Source organism: Apis mellifera, linkage group LG14 (genome assembly GCF_003254395.2).
Source record: "Apis mellifera strain DH4 linkage group LG14, Amel_HAv3.1, whole genome shotgun sequence".
Taxonomy (NCBI): Eukaryota; Metazoa; Arthropoda; class Insecta; order Hymenoptera; family Apidae; genus Apis; species Apis mellifera.
The window spans coordinates 6,708,175-6,722,058 of NC_037651.1; the positions used below are offsets into that span (position 1 = coordinate 6,708,175).

The following is a 13,884-nucleotide window of genomic DNA, read 5'->3' on the forward strand; positions in this document are numbered from 1 at the left end:
TTTATATACCGATACGTGCGGCCAGCTCCCACAGTAGCCCACGTGACAAAGGTTACATTCCTTTCGCCTCCCCGTCCTGTCTCGCAGCACGCTGATGGAATGGGTGTCATCGTCCATTCCGCGCGTCGTCGTCTCTTTTTCAGCCATTGTCTCGGATTTTTAAAATAAGAGTTCTTAAGCACGTGTTCGAAGGAGGAGCCTCTCTTCTTTGCTTATGATACATTATCTTTACGAAAGATAGAGGAATCTTTTTATATTTTTTAATCGCTTGCTGCTAGAATTCTTCGTTCTCAAATGGAACTTAACCACTCTTGCAATATTAAAAATTGAGAAGAGAAAGGAAAGAGTGAGCTTTTTTGGAAAATTAATTTTCTTCCCCTCGATAAATAACGAAGAGAAATGAGGAGAACGTAAAGGTGAGGCAATTGAAAAGAGAAGAAGAAGGAGAAGAGGATGGGTAAACCGGTGGATGAAAGATTGCACGTAATCGTACGGAAGTGAGGTGGCCGAAGGAAAGAGGAGGACACTTGTCCCACACTATGCAATTCTCTTGGCGGAGAGAAAGGATTGCCGTTGAGGTGAGATTTGCGGTTTCCTTCGCGATAATAGTAAAGGGGTATACGTATACACCTAACGTTCCCCGCTCTACCGCTTTACCAAGTTATATTGCGCCTATACAGCTTGCCCGCTTAAACGCTTTGCAATACGCACCGGGTATTAACTCCGCGGAATTTTAATTTGAAATAGTCACAGGGAATGCGCCTTTTCCCCTTGGGAAAATATTTATCTCAGTTTTATTTTTACTACGTCGTATACAACGCGCCTCCAACTAAATATTGTTAATTCCGCAGGATTTATTTCATAAGAAACATGGAAAGAAAAATTGAATAATTCTAAACGTCGAAATATTCGACAACATGTTTTATATTTTGTATTTTGATTTATCTTGATACCTCTGAAAGAGATAGGTGTTTTATTCGATATCAGTTTTGGAAATGCAATTTTTGCAAATTCGAATCGTTCGATACGAAAATTGAGGAAATTCAAGGTTGGCGTCGTATACGCGTTATGGAGATTGCGCGCGGCGAGGAGCGGCGTCCTTCTCTGAAGCGGTCGAGGTGTAGGTCGGTAGATTTTATCGCACAAGGAGATTCCTGTACGCGGTACGTCCATCCGCGGGTCCGTTTTGTATTTCACTTGCCGCGACATGCGTCGCGCTCTCCTCCATCGCGTGCACGAACGCTCGCCAGCCTTCAATCACGCCACATACGCTGAAATTAAGTATTCCACCGCTCGTACACCCGGTCCGACCGCTCCTCGTCCCAGAGATCCGCAACTCTGGATGGAGATGGATCGTTGCGTAGCAACCTCTCGCTATCCCCCGCTTTCAAATGTCCGAATTTCAATGAAAATTATTCCGCCAATCGAATTTTTCCAAGATTGAGCTAATTAGAAAAGATCGTACAAGGGATCGAAATTACAATGTTTCAAAGAAAATTTTTCCAACGAAGATTATGATAATTGGAAAATTTTCTATTTGGGATCGTATGAGGAATCGAAATTCTAATGATACAAAGAAAATTTTTCCAACGAAGATTGCTGATTAAAAAATTGTACACTTGGATGGTGTTGACAGATTGAAATTTAAATTTAGGGCAGTTTTCATGATTCCACTTGGGTTTACATAAAGAATCGAAATTCCAGCGTTCCAAAGAAAATTTTTCGAGCGAAGATTATGGTAATTGGAAAATTTTCCATTTGGGATCGTAAAAGGGATCGAAATTCCAATGTTCCTAAGAAAATTTTTCCAACGAAGATTGCTTTAAAAAATTGTACACTTGGATGGTGTTGACAGATTGAAATTTAAATTTAGGGCAGTTTTCACGATTCCACTTGGGTTTACATAAAGAATCGAAATTCTAATGTTTCAAAGAAAATTTTTCCAACGAAGATTATTTTGATTAAAAAATTGTATATTTGGATGGTGTTGAAATTTAAATTTAGGGCAGTTTTCACGATTCCACTTGGGTTTACGTAAAGAATCAAAATTCCAGCGTTCCAAAGAAAATTTTTTGAACGAAGATTATGGTAATTGGAAAATTTTTCATTTTTCCATCGTATAAGGGATCGAAATGTTCCAAAGAAAATTTTTCCAACGAAGATTATTTTGATTAAAAAATTGTATATTTGGATGGTGTTGACAAATTGAAATTTAAATTTAGGGCAGTTTTCACGATTCCACTTGGGTTTACATAAAAAATCGAAATTCCAGTATTCCAAAGAAAATTTTTTGAACGAACATTATGATAATTGGAAAATTTTTCATTTTTCCATCGTATAAAGAATCGAAATTCCTTGAATGATCTAAAGTAAATTTTTTCAACGAAGATTAAGTTAATTGGAAAATTTTGCATGGTGTTGAGAGTTTTCGTGATTTCACTTGGGATCGAAATTCCAATGTTCCAAAGAAAATTTTTCCAACGAAAATTATATTAATTAAAAAATTGTATACTTGAATAGTGTTGAAATTTATTGAAATTAAATATTAGATTAAAATTTAAATTTACTAAGGTAGTTTTCATGATTCCATTTGGATTTTCATAAAGGAATTTTCGAACAAAGATTATGGTAATTGGAAAATTTTCCACTTGAGATCGTACAAAGGATCGAAATTCCAATGTTCCAAAGAAAATTTTTCGAACGAAGATTACGTTGATTAAAAAATTGTACACTTGAATAGTGTCGAGAGATTGAAATTTAGGGCAGTTTTCACGATTCCACTTGGGTTTACGTAAAGGATCAATGTCGCAAAGAAGAGAACGAAGGTTACGTCGATTGAAATATTTTAATTTTCAAGCGAGCTTTTAAGTTGTGAGATTTGATGAAATCGGGGGATCAAAGTTTAAACTTTGAAACAAATACTAACTCGCGTTTAAGGCTCGAGATCTGTAGAGATAATTATGCATATGATACAAAATTGTTAGGGGCGTTTCCTTCAACGTTCGAACGAAGAAACTGGAACAAGGTTGATTCGATTTTATCGAGGCGTATCTAACCTACAGATAGAAATGCACAAGGTGATCCGTTTAACACGCGCGGCATGTCAAGTCGAAAACGAGATCTAACATGAGATTTATTTAAAATTATTTAAAAAAATATCCAACCATAACAACTTTAACTTTCCAAATGTTTATCTTCTAAATTTTCAAGAATTCTCTAAAAAAAAAGAAGATAAAAATATAATAAATTCTAAACGATACAATTGAACCCCTTTTCTAACCTTAAAAAAAATTGTGACCGATTTCTGAAAATTCGATGATAAGGATCTATAATGGTTTTCCCTCCTTCGCCAATGTATTACGAGGGCAGAATTTCCGGGACTGGAAACGCACAGCTCGGGAAAACAATAATTCCGGCTAATGATGATTACCCAGCACTCAGCCCGGCTAGGATTAATTTAGCCCATTTGCATTCGTAAGCGAGCCGTTACCTGTTATACCCGCCCGCTACCTTGTCGCAATCGCCACGGCGTGTGTAAATAACGCCGCGCTCCATCCTCGAAAGACGGATCTCCTCCGGCCGTTTAATAAACGCGTGGCCCGTAGCGCATCGACTCGTACCACTCGCTCGACACTCGACAACAGCTGGTAAAAAAATTTTCACTCGTATCTTTTTTTCGAATTGAAACTGCGTTACCCTCGTGATAATTTTATGCACACCGATAAATATTGGAATTCGAATCGGTGGCCGCGATTCGATACGATTCGAGGATGAATAATAATCTCGGTCGAAAGGAAGTTGTGCGTTTCGCGAGGAGCGTAATCGCGTTATAACGCGAGGCGCTGTAGTATTTTGAGCCAGCGAGAAAAGAAAGTCGGCTGAGTAATCGAATGGAAATGGGTCGATCGGCTCGATAGGAGGAACACGCGAGACGGTGCCCATTAAACGTTTGGGCCGCTTTCCAAATCGAGATACCATGAGAAAAGCTTGCTATCGTGAGTCAACCGTTCGAAACGATACGTCTTATTTCCTCTTCTATTTTAAGTCGCTTACTCCCTCGAGATTAAAATCCTGTTAATCAGGATTACGATTAATATTTTTCGACACTACCACTATAATAATCTTATTGTTAACGAAAAAGTTTGATACTGTACTGATTTTGAAAGAAAGGAAAGGTTGAAACGAGCTAGTACAAGATTAAACACCGTATCGATTCGACGACGGACAGAGCGATCGGTACGAGGCAACGGGTTTCAACATCGATTCGCATTAAAATTACTGAGCCAGCAGAATCCGGTCTCTCCCTTTAACGCATCGTCGACCGTATAATATGTGCCACAAGATTATGAATGATCCTGTATTAGTAATGAAAAACATTAATGGATCGTGACTTGGCGCTTGTGTCCGTCGCGTCGTGTTCCATTTCATCTTTTTTCCGATTTCTGAATCCGCAATTAGTTACACCAAACTGGTATTCGAGAGAACTGAACGAGTAAAGTAAACAAAATTAAGAAAAATTTGGTGGAACGGATGGAACATTAGTAATCAGATTCCTAGTGCTCCCTAGGAATTCTAGATATCCCTAGATCCCTTAACTTCTCTATCGAAACACGAATAAATAGATAATTTTAAATATCTCCAGATTTCTAAGTCGAAAACGTCACAAATAAATGGGAAAGATGCATAAAAAAGATGAATGCAAACTCTTCATCGAGCGTCATTATTTTTCTGTTCCTGTTTACCGATTTCTTCCATTCGAACAGGCGGCATTACAGGGGGGAGGGTGGTGGTGATACGACGTCTTGTACTTCGGGGGCGTTGTACTCTCCCCGTTCCAACTGGTGGGAACGATGCTTTCTCATGGCGCTCCGGGGAATTTGGGCGAAAAGTTTCACCCTGCTCGGCCCGAGGCGAGCAATCCTTACGGCGCCGGAAACTTTTCGCCAGTCCACAACCTCGTCGCCGATTTCCCCGTTATCGCGTCGCCTTCTGGTTATCGTTTCACGGAATGAGCAGCCTATATCGTAGAAAGATCGTACCTCACCGCTGCTTCGTCCAACAGGATGAAATGTTCCAAATCCTTTCATCCATTTTTCCCTCTTTTTTTTTAAAACACGTAGCGATATTATTTGAGGAATAATAAGTTTTCAAACGTGTCCTCGCAACGTTTCATAAATCGAACGATGGAAACGTTTTTAAAAATCATCGAACGCGATGTTTGATCACCATCGCGTGAAAAATCAACGCCAAAATCGCGATTCTGTCCGGACGAATGCCGATAATTTCGTCTAGTGGGAAAAGAAGAAAGAGAGAGAAGAGAGAGAGAGAGAGAGAGAGAGACTTGTCAGGGAAATTCCCGCGTAGCTTCTGCTAAAACGTTCTCGGTGTATGCGTGTGTTACGTTCTTGTGCGTGCTTTCGCGGCATTCACGCGAGAAAACTCCCTGGAGAAATAACCGGCTTGTATGTAATGTACGCCAAGGCATTGTAAGGGGGTGTAAAGCCAACGCTACGGCCCTGATGGGGGATAGTTGCATAAAAAAGATAAAAAAGAAGAAGAAGAAGAAGAAGAAGAAGAAGAAGAAGCAAGATAGGGAAAAATAATAAAAGAGGAAGAAGGAAGGCATCGATCTAACTCGCAGGTGTGAAACGTCATCGACCCCCCGATCGACGTGGCGTGTATTTATTATTTTATTAGCATCAGGGAGCGGAAGTTGTGAAAATAGAAACTTCTCGAGGTGAACGGAAACGAGTGGAACGAGAGTGTCAATTTGTTGGATGAAAATTAGAGGACTCGAAGATGTTGAGCACGCAATGGTGCGTGATTCTTATGGTTCTTATTCTATATTTCTTTGGATCTGAAAGTTATGTTGTAATTTTGAAGAAAATTTTGTTTGTCGCATAGAGAATACAAAGTTAAATTAAATGATATTTTTCAATTCCTTCAATTCCTTTTTTTTTTTAAATAAAATGTGTTTACTATAAAATTAAAAGTTTAAACGATGTAATTTATACGCAAAAGACAAAATTGCGATCAGTGGAGCACAGCGCCACGGAAAGTTAACGAACTAAGATTTGATTATACCGTTTGCCGGTAAGTGAGAGAACTGCTGGGATTAGTAGAAATTTCTTTATCGCGGGAATTACGAACATTTGAATGTAAAAAGTTTTAGGATAATAATAATAGATGCTTCAAAAATGAACAAACTATAAAATTATAAAATTATTAATAACAAACAAACTACAAATTATATAAATAAACATAAAATAATCTACAAAATAATTTCGACGAGTACAATCTTTAAGAGAATTGTGAAAAACTAGTAATTGTAAATATATAATTTTTATTCTATCTATTCATTTTTCAATCCTATCAGACCAAAAATAATTCAATATTTTTATCTTTTCTTCATCGATTGTCAACGAAAAAATTAAACTTAATTAAACCCTTTACATTTTAAAACTTCATCGCTTAATTAATATATTCAAACTTATATAGAAGGGAGAAGGCTAAACGTATCACGATTCGTTAAAACGGATACATCAAACCGACCAATCAAGAAGGGAAAAGAGGGGAAAATAAAGAGAATACGATAGAGGAAGTCCAGTTTCGTCGAGCTTCCGTCGAGCACGAGATGCTGATCAACCAGGTAAGCTACGTGACACCGGTCCAACCGGCTGTCAGAACTTTATCGAATAATAAACGAATTAAACAGCGGCGGGACGATGGGCTGGCGGACATTTAAAGTGCTCGTCCATGTCCACGTCCGTCCTGGCTAATTACCGTCGACTTTAACCGCGATCCAGAACAGCAAATTTGATCCTGGACAAAACAATTTCCGCCCAACAACTCTGTCTCCCCGATTATATTTTTCCCCGCCCATCCTCCGCTCTCCCGCCACCGCTCCCTCTCCCCGTTTTCATCTTTATTCTAATTTCTCATACTATATATATATATATATATATATTATCCATTAATAAAGTTACGTTCGAATTTTCGTCAAGGGTGAGTGATAATTTTTCGTCTTCTCTTTTACCTTCCTTTTTTTTTCCTTCTTTTTCTTTTTCGAAGGAACGATGATTGACGGACGGTTTTCACTCGACGTCAATTAGAGGAGGGATCGAAGGGGTTCGTGTTGAGATCGTGATGGAAGCTTCGTCGAAAATATGCAAATCGCGCGATCATTTTCTTCTTCGTTACGAAATTTTTAGGAGGGAAGAAGAGATGTTAGAGAAAAATTTCGTAATCCAGAAAATTCCTGAATTATCCCTGTTTCGTTTTGCAAACGAAAATAGATTGTTTCATCGCTCGAGTTAGTTCACGATGCGCAACATCGTAATTCCCACGTTACTACTTATTAATAACGAGTGGCCAACTTGAAGGTTTCTCAGTGTCTAAAGACGGACCAGGGTTAAATTTTCAACGCGTCTGTTCCACATTGGTCAATCTACTGAACATTAGAAGTCCATGCACGAAACACGAATTTTTTTAAAATTAAAAAATTCAAATTAATTATCCCTCTACTAATCCATAAACATTTTAATTTTTTAATCGCGTTTTTCCATTTCAAGTTTCGAACTTCCGCTTTTAATAAAACGAGACGAAGAAGAAGAAAAGTTTAAACAAAAAAAGTTTATTTTTTTTTTCGAATTAGAAAACTTGAGCAGAGATCGATTAATCACGAGCGACTAACCCTTTGTTGCCGGTCGGACAACCCCTCCTTCGAGATCCATGGCAAAGTCGGATTCGAGTAAGTTAATCCGTCGATCGGTTCTGTTCATTCAGGGCGCGGATAAACATCCGAGATGAATTCCAAGGGTGGTTATTCCAGGACAAGGGGCGCGAGGGTGTGGGCGACTGGCTAACCGGAGGATTAAATTAAGAGGGGAAAGAAGGGAGCAGTTTCGAGCGATAGAAACCGAGAGAAACGAGAGTCGAACGCTCGTAATGCGACCAGCTTAAACTTGCGATGGGTCTCTGGGGTATGAAAGAAACATAGAACGTAAAAAAAAAAAAAAGAAAAAAGAAAAAAATAAAAGAGAGAGGATGAGGGAAGGAGGGCTGGATCAGGTCGCTGACTGATAAACATTGAGAAGAATTATCTACCACTGACATTGATAAATCCAACGTAGAATCCAATTTTGTTGTAAAGATTCTGATAAGATTATTCGAAGAATATTAGAATAAATTCAATCGAAACTAGGTAAAAATATTATTTGACAAACTTCATGAAATTATAATAATTTTCCCAAAAACTACTCCAAAAACTTATCCAGACTCCTCTTCCCCAAGAAAAAGAGAAAAAAAGGACAGGATGAAGAGAGGATTGGATTAGATCACTGACTGACAAATATTGAGAAGAATTATCCACCATTGACATTGATAAATCCAACGTAGAATTTTGTTGTAAAGATTCTGATAAGATTACTCGAAGAATATTAGAATAAATTCAATCGAAGCTAGGTAAAGATATTATTCTTCACGAAATTATAATAATTTTCCCCACTAAGAGAAGAAACTTATCTAGACTCCTCCCCTCCAAAAAAAAAAAAGAGATAGGATGGAGAGAGAGTTGGATTAGATCACTGACTGACAAACATTGAGAAAAATTGTTCACCATTGATAAATCTAACATAGAATCCAATTTTGTTATAAAAATTCTGATAAGCTTATTTGAAGAATATTAGAATAAATTCAATCCAAACTACGTAAAGATATTATTTGACGAACTTCACGAAATTATAATAATTTTCCCCAAGAGAAGAAACTACTCCAAAAACTTACCCAGACTCCTCCCTAAAAAGAAAAAAAGAGAGAGAATGGAGAGAGGGTTGGATTAAGTCACTGACTGAGAAGATAGAAACATTGAGAAGAATTATCCAACATTGACATTGATAAATTCAACGTAGAATCAAATTTTGTTATAAAGATTCTGATAAGATTACTCGAAGAATATTAGAATAAATTCAATCGAAGCTAAAAATATTATTCTTCACGAAATTACAATGATTTTCCCCACTAAGGGAAGAAACTACTCCAAAAACTTATCCAAACTCCTCCTCCCCCAAAAAGAAAAAAGAGACAGGGTTGGATTAAGTCACTGACTGACAAACATTGAGAAGAATTATCCACCATTGATAAATCCAACGTAGAATCCAATTTTGTTATAAAGATTCTGATAAGATTACTCGAAGAATATTAGAATAAATTCAATCCAAGCTAAAAATATTATTCTTCACGAAATTACAATGATTTTCCCCACTAAGGGAAGAAACTACTCCAAAAACTTATCCAAACTCCTCCTCCCCCAAAAAGAAAAAAAGAGACAGGGTTGGATTAAGTCACTGACTGACAAACATTGAGAAGAATTATCCACCATTGATAAATCCAACGTAGAATCCAATTTTGTTATAAAGATTCTGATAAGATTACTCGAAGAATATTAGAATAAATTCAATCGAAGCTAAAAATATTATTCTTCACGAAATTACAATGATTTTCCCCACTAAGGGAAGAAACTACTCCAAAAACTTATCCAAACTCCTCCTCCCCCAAAAAGAAAAAAAGAGACAGGGTTGGATTAAGTCACTGACTGACAAACATTGAGAAGAATTATCCACCATTGATAAATCCAACGTAGAATCCAATTTTGTTATAAAGATTCTGATAAGATTACTCGAAGAATATTAGAATAAATTCAATCGAAGCTAAAAATATTATTCTTCACGAAATTACAATGATTTTCCCCACTAAGGGAAGAAACTACTCCAAAAACTTATCCAAACTCCTCCTCCCCCAAAAAGAAAAAAAGAGACAGGGTTGGATTAAGTCACTGACTGACAAACATTGAGAAGAATTATCCACCATTGATAAATCCAACGTAGAATCCAATTTTGTTATAAAGATTCTGATAAGATTACTCGAAGAATATTAGAATAAATTCAATCCAAGCTACATAAAAATATTATTCTTCACGAAATTACAATAATTTTCCCCACTAAGGGAAGAAACTTATCTAGACTCCTCCCCTTCAAAAAGAAAAAAAGAGAGAGGATGGAGAGAGGGTTGGATTAGATCACTGACTGACAAACATTAAGAAGAATTGTCCACCATTGATAAATCCAACGTAGAATCAAATTTTATTATAAAGATTCTGATAAGATTACTCGAACAATATTAAAATAAATTCAATCCAAGCTAAAAATATTATTCTTCACGAAATTACAATAATTTTCCCCACTAAGAAAAGAAACTACTCCAAAAACTCATTCACAATATCCTCCCTCCCAAAAAGAAAAAAAAAAAGAAAAACTCGAATCAACCAATCCTTTCCAAACCGTCTAATCAATTTTTCAACCAAGTCAATATTCCCAACGTTCAGTATATCATCCCGGAGCAACCGATCGGTGTATCAACGGACGATGATCGTCGGCGGCGGCGACGATGGGGGAAACCATCCCGGCCAGAATTGAACCGGTTTTTTTTAAACGGAGGAAGCGCGGTGGCGGAAAACATGGTCCGGTTGTTTGCCGGCCGAGCAAACACGCCGCCACTTCTCGGGGGCGTAATCGAAATTGCGGCTTCGACGTCGACGAACGAGTTTCCGCGGAATCGTGGATGCGACCACGGTGATTCGATTACCGTGCAGGGCAACACACAGAGATTCCAGGCAGGGAGGGAGGGACGGAGGGAGGCTTTGGTTCGTTCGAGGGAAGTTGTCGCGGAACGGTCCTCGGCGTCCCGTGAATAAGGCGGGGGGTTGGTTTTGGCCTGCGGCGGCCAAGGATGGCTAACGCACTCCTGGGAAAACATAAATGTGTCCCTTTAGATGTTCTCGTGTCCAAAGGATACCGTCCTCCTCCCTTCGCGCCCGAATTTTCTTCCACGCGATACACCAATTTTTATTTCTTTTATTTCGATTCTTTTTTGGAGGGGAGGATTGTTCGAGTGAAGATTTTAAAGAGATTTTTCACTTAAGTTAAGTTTTAACTCATTAATTTAATTTAATTTTCATCTCGATTCGATCGTCCAGATCGCTATCCCTATTGTTTCATTTGTGAAATATAGATCTAATGGGATCCTATAATTAAATTTTAACTGAAAATTTATATTCTTGTTATAATTTAGAGTAGTAACAGTAATTATTTATCATTACTGTAGAAAGTATACACTTGGAGGATTCGAAGGAGGAAATTTCTAAATTTTAGAAAAGAAATTTTCACCTCTTTAAATTGTCCTTTTGTCGAAGAAACAAGGAGATAAGAATTTTATTCTCCTCCCTGTTTCTTTTCCTCGTAACGTTACAAAACGTAATGAAGGTAATTCGAATTCCCTGAAACATGATGATCGAACACTCGAGGGGTTGGCACGTACCTCCCGTTTACAAATCACCGTTCCAGATCAATCAGACGAAATAGTTAATTGTGTCCGTGACTATATTCCTACAGTTGTAATGGACTTGAGAGATTCGTGGAGTAAAACCGAGTCAAACCGAGCTGGGCCCTCTCTTGCTCTCCGTGTAATCGAATTACGTAAGCGTATGCACGTCGAATTCGTGGAAACTCGCGGCCAATTCGTATAAAGCAAATCTGCAGGAAATTTTCACCTGGTCCCTCGAGCCTGATAAAAACCTTACACCTTGTACATTTTACGATAAAGGAATTCGCAGTTCTCGAAACTTTTCGTACCTTTCGTCTGATTGATATTAAACGAAGAGCATCGAATTCGATATGAGATAAAAAATAAAATACAAATAATTGAAATCTTTCATTGTCGAGATCGGTAAACTAACTATATATGTATATATATGTATATTGAATTTTATTTAAACGTAACGCAAAGTCGAGAATATTTTTGAAATTGCAGAGTTAACAAATTGCAAATTCACAAAATTGGATGGCAACAGATTTAAAATTCTAGAAACGAGGCTCCCGAGTTAATTGCAAAAGTTTGGAAAATTTCAAAATTGAATGTAAATTTCAAAGTTCGAAATCCGAAAGTTTGCAAAATAATAAAATTGAATATTAGAGAAACGAACAAAATTCGAAAATTAACGGAGAGTTGGTAAAAAAAATTTTTTTAAATCGCAAAGCTGATGGCAAATATTCTCGTAAAATTTCCAATGAAAATTAAAAATTAATTAATACGAATTCCAATAAACTCGGATCGTCTCACTTAGACGCCTCGTCGTCTCGTCGATTTGACCCTAATTTCCCTTCTAAACATCCCCTCGTATTCTTTTCTCTTACGAGGCAATGTCCGCCTGAAAAATTCACCCCCGGTACAACGAGAAACAGAAAAGGGTGGCAACCCTCTTTATCGCCGTAGCTTTCTGCTTGTTAGGACCTCCTCTCGAGATCTCTGAGATTTTTATGGGTCACGGAACCGCTTTAAGAATCTCTATATTTTTGCACGCGTTTTCTTTCTTCCTTTTTTTTCGTCGATCGAATCAAAGATTTATTACACAAAACAATTACGAGAATAATTATGAAAGAAAATTTCGAGACTCACCGCTGTCGAGGCTGTTCTGGTTCTCCAAGTCTAATCCTTGAACGGAAGATGGCCTCCCCTCTTGCAGATACTCTGAAACAAAAGTTATTTGAACGGTTAATGAAAGAAGACGAATTAACAATCATCAATCTTTGATACAAAAATATAAATAAAAAAATAATACTTATTCGTCGTAGAATTATTAAAAGAAAAAAAAAATGCAAAGGTAAATGCATTAGTCCGATGCACTTACACGCAACTTCACTTTACTACTTATGCAATATGCAAAAAAAAAAAAAAAAAAAAAGAGAGAGAGGGAGGGGGAAAAGGGATAGGAGGAATATTCCATTTAATTTCTCTCTCTTCGCGTATATTTTCTTGATCTTGTCTTTTCAGAGAAACCAGCTCGTAATAATCCCTGGACGATTACGTTACAAGCATACAACGCTTTTCGACGCAACGTTTTAATTTCACACAACACGATTACCCTCAACTTTTCCAACGATCCTTCATCGCACAAATAGAAATCCCTTTGCGCGGCTTCAACCTACAATCTACGATCGATCTTTCTCGTCGTACGCGCGTCTTTTTTTATTCACGAAAAAGAGAGAGTGGAAAAAAGAAGGAGAAGAAAAAGAAAAACATTTGGACACGATCAATTCGGTCGATTTATTATCCGACTCTTTTACAACCCCCCCAAAATCCAGCGGCCAATAATTCGAGCCAACACGTAGCCCTAATAGGGGAAACACATTGAAATTTCATGGGATTTCGGGCGATCGAGCAGAACGAACTTAGATACACGGTGGTGTAAGCGTGCTCCCGGCCCTTTTTGCTTTACACGGATGGGTATAATACGAGAAAGGGTGGAAAAGAGCCGCGACGGCCCCATGGGAGCCATACCCCGGTGATATTGGCTCCCATAGCCTATGCTCCCGCTTAGGCGTGGGAGGACCCAGCCTTGCCACCTTAGGCCGGCTGGCCGAGGAAAACTGGCCAAAATTCAAATTTCCCACCGGACGTATGCGCAACTTTAAGCGTAACTTGTGCGAAACAACCACCGATAGCCTCCCCCCGCCCTCCCTCCTCACTGTGTATTCGGTGATCGGAGGGAGGGAGTCCCTTCTTTTTACACGTGTATCGATCATTGGTCAAAGTCGAGCGACAAACAGGGATAGGAGAATACGATATTTACAGATTTCGAAAATTAATCTTTCGAACTAGTAAACGTGAATTTCTTTTCTTTCTTTTTTTTTCGCGTAATAGAAAGAAAACTTGTGAAAATCCCTTTGCGCTGCTTCAACCTATAATCTACGATCGATCTTTCTATCTAACACGTGTTTTTTTTATACCATTTCATTCACGAAAAAGAAAGAGTGGAAAGAGGAAAAAAAG

The 13,884-nt window shown here is 37.9% G+C and overlaps 1 protein-coding gene across 1 annotated transcript in view; it reads right to left on the reverse strand.

The window, feature by feature from the left end:
- LOC413466 (zinc finger protein 423) overlaps positions 1-13,884 on the reverse strand; it is an 85,925-nt gene that overhangs the window by 41,998 nt on the left and 30,043 nt on the right. Inside the window, exon 4 of the mRNA XM_026445098.1 lies at positions 12,511-12,582. Coding sequence (XP_026300883.1) covers positions 12,511-12,582 — 72 coding nt within the window. The remainder of the gene's footprint in view (positions 1-12,510; positions 12,583-13,884) is intronic.